The following is a 12492-nucleotide window of genomic DNA, read 5'->3' as shown; positions in this document are numbered from 1 at the left end:
GTATTGACTTCCTGACAACAATAAAGCCTAAATCCACGCCAGAGACCCAAAGGAGATTTGAAAAGCATTTTCACCAGGCAGCATTCCCATCTTTTCAACATCCTCCTCAACCCCTGAAAAAGAATGACAGGCAACTCAAATCGAATGACGAGAGGAAGTTTGAATGCCTCAGGATGTATATCTGGGCTTGCTGAGTGGGATAAACATTTTTCTTTTCCTGTTAACCTATTTACTGTGCGACTGCAGAATCACACCACTTTGGATTCAAACAGCTGCATACGTTTACAGCAAAGAACGGTTCTGCCCTGGTGGGGGGCTTGAATTTATTAATCTTTTTCATCTTCAATCTGTCGCTCCTTCTCTCTGCTCTTCTCTGTTTTGTCCTCCTCTGTAATGCTCACATAGTTTGCACGTTTGCCATAATGCGTAATTAAGAATTCATAATTGTGTTAATGCTCAGATGCACACCCCCGCACCATCGGTCTGTTCTCCACTCTTCAGAAGAATCAACTAACCTCGCCGCATTTGTCATGTCATCGTATGAAGGCAACGGTCCAGCCGCGCTGATTACACATGAATGCAAAAGCAATCAGTCAACCTTTCATGTCAGCAGAACTTGTTATTCCACAGACATACACACATTCACATACACATACCTTAACACAGCTGCTCCTGCAAATACACCGGCACTGTCGATGAGAGTTTTAGTTGAGGAGAACTCAAACAGAACCCCGTCATGCACAGTGCTCTGCCAAATTACAGCAGGAGCTGGTCCCAAACAGAGATGTGTAACTAAAACAATGGTAATATGCCAAAGTGAATACTGCAACACACTGCATTTTTATTTTTCTATCCCAGTAAGCACATTTGTCACCACCATGCACTACTGTGATGACAGGATTTTTATTATTTGGTTCATGTTTTATTGTGTATTTCTCACAGCAAAAACTCAAATAATATATCCTGTACCTATGTAATATCTGGTGATGTAAAAAATAAAATAAAGTAAGATACAGGAAGTGGTGGGCTATGCATTTTAGACCTAGTCCTTCACAGTTGTCCTCCTGCAGTGAAATACAGTGGGACATTTCACAGCATCACATATCCCAAAATCACTGTCATTACGAAAGTCAAAAGGAAAACTCAAAACACCCAGCCACATTTACTCATTCGACCACCAAGCAAGCAAAAATGCCAATAACACAAATAACAGTCAAAATTCAATAGATTCTGACCAAACTGCTCTGTATATGTGCAACAACCTCTCATATACCAGTTCAGCCAGGCCAAATATATCATTTGCACCAGCAAGAATGATCTGAAGCAAATAACAAGCAATAGTAAGTACAAATAGGTAAAAAAAAAAAATCATTTATAAACAAACCTGCTCAATACTGGAAGACCAAATTCCATCCTTCTTTCTTTTTTATGAAGGATTCATAAAAAATGGTTTGAATCATATTTATCTAATAGATTACAATTTGTTCATGTAAATGGGGAGTCTTCTTCACAGACTAAGGTTAATTATGGAGTTCCACAAGGTTCTGTGCTAGGACCAATTTTATTCACTTTATACATGCTTCCCTTAGGCAGTATTATTAGAAAGCATTGCCTAAATTTTCATTGTTACGCAGATGATACCCAGCTTTATCTATCCATGAAGCCAGAGGACACACACCAATTAGTTAAACTGCAGGAATGTCTTACAGACATAAAGACATGGATGACCTCTAATTTCCTGCTTTTAAATTCAGATAAAACTGAAGTTATTGTACTTTGCCCCATAAATCTTAGAAACATGGTGTCTAACCAGATCCTTACTCTGGATGGCATTACCCTGACCTCTAGTAATACTGTGAGAAATCTTGGAGTCATTTTTGATCAGGATATGTCCTTCAATATGCATATTAAGCAAATATGTAGGACTGCTTTTTTGCATTTGCGCAGTATCTCTAAAATTAGAAAGGTCTTGTTTCAGAGTGATGCTGAAAAACTAATCCATGCCTTTATTTCCTCTAGGCTGGACTATTGTAATTCATTATTATCAGGTTGTCCTAAAAGTTCCCTGAAAAGCCTTCAGTTAATTCAAAATGCTGCAGCTAGAGTACTGACGGGGACTAGAAGGAGAGAGCATATTTCACCCATACTGGCCTCTCTTCATTGGCTTCCTGTTAATTCCAGAAAAGAATTTAAAATTCTTCTTCTTACTTATAAGGTTTTGAATAATCAGGTCCCATCTTATCTTAGGGACCTCATAGTACCATATCACCCCAATAGAGCGCTTCGCTCTCAGACTGCAGGCTTACTTGTAGTTCCTAGGGTTTTTAAGAGTAGAATGGGAGGCAGAGCCTTCAGCTTTCAGGCTCCTCTCCTGTGGAACCAGCTCCCAATTCAGATCAGGGAGACAGACACCCTCTCTACTTTTAAGATTAGGCTTAAAACTTTCCTTTTTGCTAAAGCTTATAGTTAGGGCTGGATCAGGTGACCCTGAACCATCCCTTAGTTATGCTGCTATAGACTTAGACTGCTGGGGGGTTCCCATGATGCACTGAGTGTTTCTTTCTCTTTTTGCTCTGTATGCACCATTCTGCATTTAATCATTAGTGACTGATCTCTGCTCTCTTCTACAGCATGTCTTTTTCTTGATTCTCTCCCGTCAGCCCCAACCAGTCCCAGCAGAAGACTGCTCCTCCCTGATCCTGGTTCTGCTGGAGGTTTCTTCCTGTTAAAAGGGAGTTTTTCCTTCCCACTGTCACCAAGTGCTTGCTCACAGGGGGTCGTTTTGACCGTTGGGGTTTTCTGTAATTATTGTATGGCTTTTGCCTTACAATATAAAGTGCCTTGGGGCAACTGTTTGTTGTGATTTGGCGCTATATAAATAAAATTGATTGACTGAATTGACTGAAGGATTCAGTGACACTGTCATATAGAACATCATTAATCTTCAGTTCCTCTTAACACCACCATTTCTGTTTATTGTCTTCCTTCAGTCAATTTGCATTTCAGAATATATATGCTACAGTGGTGTTTTATAAGTGTAATAAAGGTTTACAATTCAAAATAAGAAAGCAAAAAGTAAAGCGGAAAAATAATTTTCCACACACATTTATTCAAAACACACAGCAAACTATAATAAACAACTGTTTTGACACTTTATAAAGGTCATTTGAGGTCTTGTGTGAAAGACTGTACAACAAAAAGGTTCAAACAATAAACACAAATTCACATTTTGAACAATATATATGAAATGGCCTATGCGTTTTGTTTGTCTTCATCTCTAAGCAATTTCTGTCATGCTATTACACAAAGGTTACATCACAAACTTCTACTTCTCTGAAGATGACTGTGTGTTTGTTCTCTGCTGCTCTGAAAACAGCTTTCACACTTCGAAGCCCATTCACACTTTGAGGAGCGGCCCCTGCCCCCTCACTCTATTGATATGGTAAACGGTGCTTTACGCTGGAGTAAGAGAGCTTGCCACAGGCTTATTCAATAACATTCACAGGCAAACTAGAGGAGCAATCCTGATAATCACACACTCTTTGTTTGAGCATGTGGGATTATATGAGAGGCCCTCTGTCTGCTTCGTCTGCTCACTTTCACTGATCACTGTGCATAATGGCGCAGGGCGCATTGGAGCTATCAGCCAGGGGGCTATTCAAATGGGCCAAGTAGTAACACATCACTCCTAATTGTATTGTATTGGAGTATTGTGTGTATGCTTATGCTTTTTAAGTCTCTTGTTTACGAGCACACTGAAACAAATCCCTAGCAACTTGCATTGGTTGCATGGCAATAAAGTATTGAATCTTGAATCTTGAATTGAATATTGAATCTAAAAACAATCTTTGGTTTATCACGCGAGTTAAATCTGCCCTACGATTGGATTTTGGAAAACCATGTGACGGTGAACCAATTCTGATTGGACACTCACATTGCGCACATCATCACACAGCTTCTATGAGGAGTACAAAGATGGTGGATGGCTGGCTCGAAAGTCCGCGGAGTTAACTTTTTAGCAAAAAAAAAAAAGTAAGTTTCTATCTCATATCATTAAAAAGTTATTTATAATTTAGTAAAACTTGGTCTCAGCCGTTGTATATGACGGCGTCGGCCCCAGAGGGTTAAAGAAGAGAAATTAATTCAAATGTGACAAAAGGTCCCACTACATTTAAAATCTAAATGCCAAGAAAGAGAGTTGAATTAGAACTTTCCTATTATGTACATTTCAGTAACAGGCTTTCTGACCAGTCCACACTGTTGGCATAGTTGTAAGACAGCTAGAAGGCTACAGACTGTCAAAGAACATGCTCAACATAGTGAACTCAAAGTCTGATAGATTAAAGAATATGACAATCAACAACAACCCCATTTGTTTTAACAGCAGAGGGACTCAGTCAAATTCTGAAGGCCTCAGAGAAGATTTTCCACCCAGAGATGGCACGGGAAAATCTGATTTATAGGAGCTGATCTAGATGCTTTGATATGAACTTCTTTGGAAATATGAATATAATTTTTCTGATACTGACCATTTCTAGGTCAGCACAGAAGGCATTGCTGGCCCTGATGCCCCACCACTGTCTCCAGAGGTGTATTGCCACAGTCTGTCTGGCACTGCTTACCACAGTCTCCCCAATATTGCAACTTTGTTTACACTCTCACAAATAATTGGAGTGATTTTTTACAGCAGTTTTACACCTAACACAGGTTCCCAAAGCACTATGCAATGTATGCAAGGTGCACAGCTGCTCACTGGGAGCAAGGCAACTTTAATGATGGTAATGAGGGTGATATGAGTGCTGCTCAGTAATGTTCCCACCACCATTATCTCGTCCGTTAAGTCTGTTAACATAAAACCTATAGCTACATCTGTAAATTGCATGCTACATAGGCCTCTATGTAGAGTTTAATTTTACTTAAAACCTTTCATGAAATAACTGTAGAGAACAAAATTATATTTTCCACAGATTATTCTGCATGTGTTACAACAGTGTTGCTTAGTAAAAGAGTGTGGGTACTAGACTGGCCTGCCTGTAGTCCAGACCTGTCACCCATTGAAAATGTGTGGTGCATTATAAAGCGCAAAATATGACAACGGAGACCCCAGACTGTTGAAAAACTGAAGTCGTACATCAAGCAAGAATGGAAAGGAATTCCACCTACAAAGCTTCAACAATTAGTGTCCTCAGTTCAAAAAACGCTTATTGAGTGTTGTTAGAAGGAAAAGTGATGTAACACAGTGGTAAACATACCACTGTCCCAGCTTTTTTGAAATGTGATGCAGTCATCCATTTCAAAATTAGCAAATATTTGTACAAAAACAATAACGTTTATCAGATTGAACATTAAATATCTTGTCTTTGTGGTGTATTCAATTGAATATAGGTTGAAGAGGATTTGCAAATCATTGTATTCTGTTTTTATTTACATTTCACACAACATCCCAGCTTCATTGGAATTGGGGTTGTAATTACACATGTATTTGTCCTGTCACTTATCAGAAGAATCAGAATCAGAGTTGCCTTTATTTGCCAAGTATCTACAAGAACACAAGGAATATGACTCTGGTTTGAGTTACCCTCTCTCTTTATGGGCATGTATAAGTATACAGTAAATACTGAATGATTCACAGTAAAAATGTGCAAATTAAATAAAATGTGCAATAAAAAATGTGTGCAAAGGAGAAACAGACAAACAGATTGACCTTGTACATGAGGTATTTGAATTAGTGAGTTTTTTTGGCAGGTTAAATTGCTCATCAGTGTTATGACCTGTGGAAAGAAACTGTTCCTGTGTCTGACTGTTTTGACATACAGAGCTCTGTAACGTCAACCAGAGGGGAGGACTTTAAGAAGTATGTGTCCAGGGTGGTAGGGGTCTGCAAAGATGTTACCAGCTCACTTCCTAGTCCTGAGCCGGTATACGTCCTGGGATAAGTATATGTCCTTATCATATATGATTTCAGTAAAAGTCATGTGATAGGCTTATTTTCACCCTGTTGGTCACATGACAATGGCATGCTTTCTCTATATGATAAGTCGCACAAATAATTTCACCTCACATCATATATAAGGAAACAGAAAAGTTCCCATTTGCCATTACCATTAACCAAATTACCAATGAACATGAATTAGTTAGTAGATGAAAATATATATGCATGCCAATTATGATGTCAAAATTGTCAAAAGCCATGGAATGTTAGGATTTAAACAAACAAACAAACAAACAAACCATGCCAGCACAGAACAGCACAAAGCAGATGGTAAATACTTGATAAAATTTCAACAGCCAGCAACATGATGTAAAAGTACTGGTGCATGTGGTGTAGTTGTTGTTTGTACAGTATGCACATATTAATGGAACCTTTATAGAAAACAACAGATTTAGGGATAGGGGAGGTGATGGTCTACTGGTTTGGTCTCTCAGTGATGGTCTCTCGGTTCAAATCCCAGCCTGACCGGTATATCACTAAGGCCCATTGGGCAAGGTCCTTAATCCCCTAGTTGCTCCCAGTGTGTAGTGAGTACCTTGTATGGCAGCACCCTCACATCGGAGTGAATGTGAGGCATTATTGTAAAGCGCTTTGAGCGTCTGATACAGATGGAAAAGTGCTATATAAATGCAGTCCATTTACCATTTAATATTTAATATAGCTGGGGTACCATTTTATGTGATACTCAATCTGTAAAAACAGACTAAAAGGATTACTCCCCCTCCCCAAATGTCATATCTGAGGCAAGTAATAACAATTTTGTGTATGTAGTTAAATAGCTGAGAAAGTGCTTCAGCAGGTTACACCTTATGTTGGAGCTTCTGAATTTTTTTTGGAGGCAGCTAGGTGCATCAAAGGTGTTGGTTTGTGCATTACAGGTTGTGTTGCAATGCAACTCCTGTTACGATGAGTCTGCAGTCTGATGTTTTAAATCTTCAGCCTTTATCTACTGCAGTGCAAAGGCCAATTCAGTTTTATGTAGCTGACTGACACTTGCACTGTGGGATTTTAGAGTGATTAGTGGGACCAACCACCCTTTCATGACAGTAAGCATCTGTCCTGCTCAAAGTGCTTTAGACAATACACTGAATGACTGCCAGTTCCTAAAGATGCTGCCTTCTTTGGATTATTATGCTGTCTAAATATGAATATGGAAGCAGGCTAAGCACACATCATGGAAGCAATGAAAAGTCCATTTGTCAAATCAGATAAATGCAATTTCCAAAAATAAGTCAATACAGAAATAAATCACAAATAAAAAATATCATGCTTAAAAAAATTGTAAAAATTGGTAAAATGAAGATTCTCCAAAAGTTATTTTTTTATTTATAATTCTAGTGTTTATTTATTGATTAGACTGATTTGTCCTTGCATGATTATGACAGATGATTAATAAAAATGACAAAAATAACATGTTCCAATATTACTCACCATATTGATGGCATTTACTGGACCAATGCTGTTGACAAACATGTCTGTATGGATCACTGTTGGCTTAACTGCAAAAGAGAGAGAACATTCATTTTAGAAATGAACATACACACTTGGAGAAACAGCTTTTATATTTTTTAAATCACTCATGATTGCAATTATCAATATTTATGTAGAAAAATGAGAGATGGGTGTATACAAAAAACTGGGTGTTTTGAAATATTTAAATGTCTATCATTTTACAGACAAAAAATATGTTCTGTCTCATTCAAATGTCCAGTGAGGAGAAAAATGCTCTTTTGTGCAACAGCAGTTAATACAGCTGGTATGAGTGATGGCCAACTGAGGCCTCATGAAGGATTTCATGTTTTTTTCCTCAGTCCGCTAGATGGCACTACTACTAAAAATGGTAATAATAATCATTATAATTATCTTATATTTCCCCCCCCCCAAAAAAACCCATCATATACAATGACACACTTGTAGTGCACAGGCAAACCACCAGGTGTCAGTACCTTATGCATCAAAGGGCCTTCAGTTGAGACATTCAAAATGTCTGCCTGCAACAAGTGATCCTCAGCAATTTCCCTAAGAAAGTCCAGCATTTTATAGGTTTGAAATGTTATGTTTGCACTGGATTTAAAATGGATGTTTTTTTTTTTGTTTTTTTTTTTTAATCCTAGAACACCCAATGTAGCAAATGTGATACAAATAATAATTCATATGTGCAAAAAGTATTTTTTCTTTTTTTGATGGAGTTGTTAAAAGGTCCAGTAAAGACTCCTGTTTCAAAAAATTAGAATTTTTTGACAATTATTTCATGGGGTGGGCTTTATAGGGTTAAGAACACTGTTGTGTGACACGTTGGTGTGTATGCTGAACTGACAGGGGGCTTGTCCGCCAACAGCAGCAGCTGTTGAGATCTCTGGTTCTGAACAGTGCAGCTAGGAAACACATACTGTGTTTTGAAGGACATGACCTAACAACTGTCCACTGTGACACACGTGTGTCTGCTTGCTGTCCTCACGTGGACATACATAAAAACATACAAGGTCTGTGAGAAAAGTATCTGACCTTTTTATTTTATGCAAAAAATATATGGATTTGATTCATATGTTTTTACGTCAGCCAAGCTTGAACCTTCATGTGCATGCGTGAGTTTTTCCATGCCTGCCGGTTGCGTCATTCGCCTGTGGGCAGGCTGAGTGAGCACTGGTCCACCCCCTCGTCGTTGTTTCATTGCGAGGAAATGGCGGAATGATTTGGGCTTTTTTTCCATCAGAATTTTTTCAGAAACTGTTAGAGACAGGCACCTGGAAACCATTCGAAAAATTTATCTGGCTGTCAGTGAAAATTTTACGGGCTTCACAGAGAATAAGGAGTGTTACTACAGCTTTAAGGACGGCCCACAATGGTGCTCGGCACGCCACGTTCCGAGCCGCCATTGAGAGGCAGAAACCACCACATCATTTCTAAACGGATCGCTGTGTGGAGCCGGGACCCTCATGTGCAATTTCTCTGGTTATCACAAGAGCTGGACATCAGCCATTTTCCGGCAGATTTCACTTTTAACAAGAGATTTTGTCATGGAAAGCCGCGCAGAGGCTTTGCGCGTCACGACGGATTCACTGATGAAGCGAGACAAAGGAACACCTCTGTTTCGGAGTGTTAGAGGACAAGTTGGGACATGTCCAGCTCTCCACAATTTCTCTTATACTCACTCGACTGGTAAGCACTGAAAGCCGAGATAGGCTTGTCCAAACTTGTCTTCTAACACTCCAAAACTGAGGCGTTCTTTGTCTTGCTCCATCAGCGGCTCCGTCATGAAGTGCGAAGCCTCCGCACGGATTTCCATGACAAAATCTCTTGTTAAAAGTGAAATCTGACGGAAAATGGCTGATGTCCAGCTCTTGTGATAACCAGAGAAATTGCACACGACGGTCCCGGCTCCACACAACGATCCATTTAGAAATGATGTGGTGGTTTCTGCCTCTTGATGGTGGCTCAGAGCACGGCGTGCCGAGCGCCATTGTGGGCTGTCCTTAAAGCTGTAGTAACACTCCTTCTCTGTGAAGCCCGTAAAATTTTCACCAAAAACCAGATAAATTTTTCAAATGGTTTCCAGCTGCCTGTCTCTAACAGTTTCTGAAAAAAATCTGATGGAAAAAAAGCCCAAATCATTCCACCATTTGCTCGCAATGAAACAACGATGAGAGGGGTGGAGCAGTGCTCACTCAAAGCCTGCCCACAGGCGAATGACGCAACCAACAGGCGTGGAAAAACTCACGCATGCGCACGAAGGTTCAAGCTTGGCTGACGTAAAAACATATGAATCAAATCCATATATTTTCTGCATAAAATAAAAAGGTTGAATACTTTTCTCACAGACCTCATATATCGCTGTTGTCACAGGCTGCAGCGAGGGAGCACATGTCACGCACACTGACAGGCTGCCCCAGGTGAAACAGACTGTCAGATCATAACACACAGCAGGTGACCTGAATGTCACGTCACCCACGTGAGCTCTGTTCCACATGATGTGGTGTCTGTCCTGCGGCGCACCATCCACAGGACACGCGTGTCGGGCCAGACACACGGGCCGGGCTGGCTAGAGATGCCGGGCCAGCAGATGTGGACATGATAAGAGCGCATCAACTGCTTCATTCATGTCATTTCATAACTGTACGTCTGTGACCATGGGTCATCTACAGAGGAACAGACAGTTCATACTTGTATCATCCGCTTGATAAGAGATATTCAATAAAATGCAGTGTTTTTTATGGTGTGTGTTTTTTTTTCTAAATACATTTATCTCCTTATTGATTTCAGACATTTTACACACCTTTTATAGGACAGTGATGGTAGTGCAGTGGTAAAGTTTCTGTTTGTCAATGAGAGCTTTTCTATATTGCAGGTTTGAATCCCATGTGTGGCATGTATTTTTTTCCACAGAAGTTGCACAATGTCGTTCCACACGCTCCAGCTGCTTTGTGTTCCTGCTGCAACAGTTTTATGCACGCTCGTTTACAAAACCATCGCAGTGGAATCGTTCACACCTGCCTGACCGTGTGTCCCTCCCGATGTTGGCTCGATGTTTTTGTCTGGCCTGTTTCGCCCCGATTCCTACTTATTCGTGCTATGTGTGAAGGGGCCTCCACTCTCCCTTATCTCTGCTCTCTGCCTTAACCTTCAAGTCCCTACTTCACCAGACTGTGAATTCCTCAAATTATATTGGATACTGGATCTATTGGACTACTATTGGATTAACCATGGAATTGATCAGCTGGTCTCTGAACGCTATTGACAACATCTTTTCTACAAGACGATCAGGACGGGGGAATCCTACCTGCCCAGATGGAATGTATCCTGCGGGCTATGTTCTCAACTCCTGGGGGTTGTGGCATGTTTGCGTGCTTTGTGCCATTCTCTGTGGAGGACGTCGAGGATTTATTCATATTTGGTCTTATGGTAGCAGGGCTGGTACTTTCTGGCTTATGTGCTGCCCTGATCTACCAGATAATTGGCAAGACGGCGGCATCAAGAACCACGGCCCCTCGCTTGTCCATCATGATTAACAAGGTGGGCAAGGCAATGCATTCTCACACTGCGATGACTCTTGAACTCAAATACTCAAAGACGCAAATTGGATGACATCTTGGAGCAGATACGTGCCTTGCAGATGAAGATTTCGGAGGCCGGGGAATATTCTTAATTCATAATTGGGAATATTTTTAATTCATAATTGGGATTTGGTTGTTCAAGTGAAGCTTTAACAAGTGTTTTTCACTGCTCAACCACAACAGCCTGAAGGACAAATTGTCCTGCTTTTATGTGGACTAATTGCTGTCGGAGGTAACTGGAGTGTAAACATAATTTTTCCACTGTGAGATCAATAAAGTATATCTCATCTCATCTCAAACACAACAGAGTGTCTGACTACAATGGTATTAAAAACATCATACCCAAACTTGCAGAAAATCTCATGTTACTATACCCATGCCAAAGATCCTCATTTCTGACGATGTCACACATTTTAACATCTTGGAACAAAAATAAGCATCCCAGAAATAAATGTTTTGAATATTATTTCGAAACAAAATAGCAATTTACACCCCAACAGAGGAAATCACATTTTTTTTTTCAATATTAGTGCAGCAGGTTCAAGAAAAAAGCCTTTATGTAAGTGAACTGATTCTCTCTACTTGTGTCCATCTCTGAGTGTGACAGCTCTGCGTGTCTACTTCCTACGCTGGTTTATCCATCACACAAAGTACAGTTGAAGAAGCTGGACAGCTTGGTGTCAAACAGACATCCGTGCTCTGTCAGATCCTCTGAGTCAGCCTGCATCAACTTCCACACTATCTCATGTGCATGTTTATGGATGAGTGGACCAGTGGAGTGTCAGGTTAAAAGTCAACCACTTTCAGGCTTGATGTGAGACATACAGGGATGGAAAGCTGGAGTGTGACAGAGAGACACTGGCCTCTGCAGGCTATATGTGCACATGTATGAACAAATATATACATATAGATGTACATAAGCATGATACTTTTACAGTTTACACCCATTTCATTGATGTCTATGGTCCATTAAGTGGCACAATCCAAAGGTAAGCAGCTATCTAGCTTGTTTAATACACACTGCATTCTTATCTTCAGAGGTTCTTAATTACAGCATGTCAAGAATCTAAAAATGAATGCTTACATTAGCGAGTTTCTTTTGCCTTAAGTTACAGCTTAACTGAGTAACATTAGCTAATTAAGGGTAACATTTATGTTATCTACCAATAAACAACAGTCAGCCTCATTGAACACAGCCTTTTCACTTGAGAATGCAAAACACATGGGGGGCAGAGTTTCACTGTGTGTGTTGCAAATGTATTTCTTGCACTTGATGCAGGAATACACATCACCAACACGTGTTTTTGCTGCAACCGAGAATGATGAAAGCATGTTGATTGGGTGTTACTTCTCCCTCTCTATGTCTCTCTGTCTGTCTTTCTGTCACACTTTCTGTCTCTCTGACACCTCACACAAACACACACACTGATGCATGCCCCCCCCCCCCCT

At 40.2% G+C, this 12492-nt stretch overlaps 1 protein-coding gene across 5 annotated transcripts in view; it reads right to left on the bottom strand.

The window, feature by feature from the left end:
* gabrg2 (gamma-aminobutyric acid type A receptor subunit gamma2) overlaps positions 1-12492 on the bottom strand; it is a 223839-nt gene that overhangs the window by 127212 nt on the left and 84135 nt on the right. For 4 of the 5 annotated variants that reach the window (XM_034178011.1, XM_034178012.1, XM_034178014.1 and 1 more), the window contains exon 3: positions 7424-7491. In XM_034178011.1, the coding sequence (XP_034033902.1) occupies positions 7424-7491 (68 nt within the window). Of the gene's footprint in view, positions 1-7423; positions 7493-12492 lie in introns of all 5 variants that reach the window. The other variant, XM_034178016.1, reaches the window with a different exon arrangement.

This window comes from Thalassophryne amazonica, chromosome 9 (genome assembly GCF_902500255.1).
Source record: "Thalassophryne amazonica chromosome 9, fThaAma1.1, whole genome shotgun sequence".
In the NCBI taxonomy this organism is placed as follows: Eukaryota; Metazoa; Chordata; class Actinopteri; order Batrachoidiformes; family Batrachoididae; genus Thalassophryne; species Thalassophryne amazonica.
This window is presented reverse-complemented; position numbering and strand designations above follow the sequence as displayed.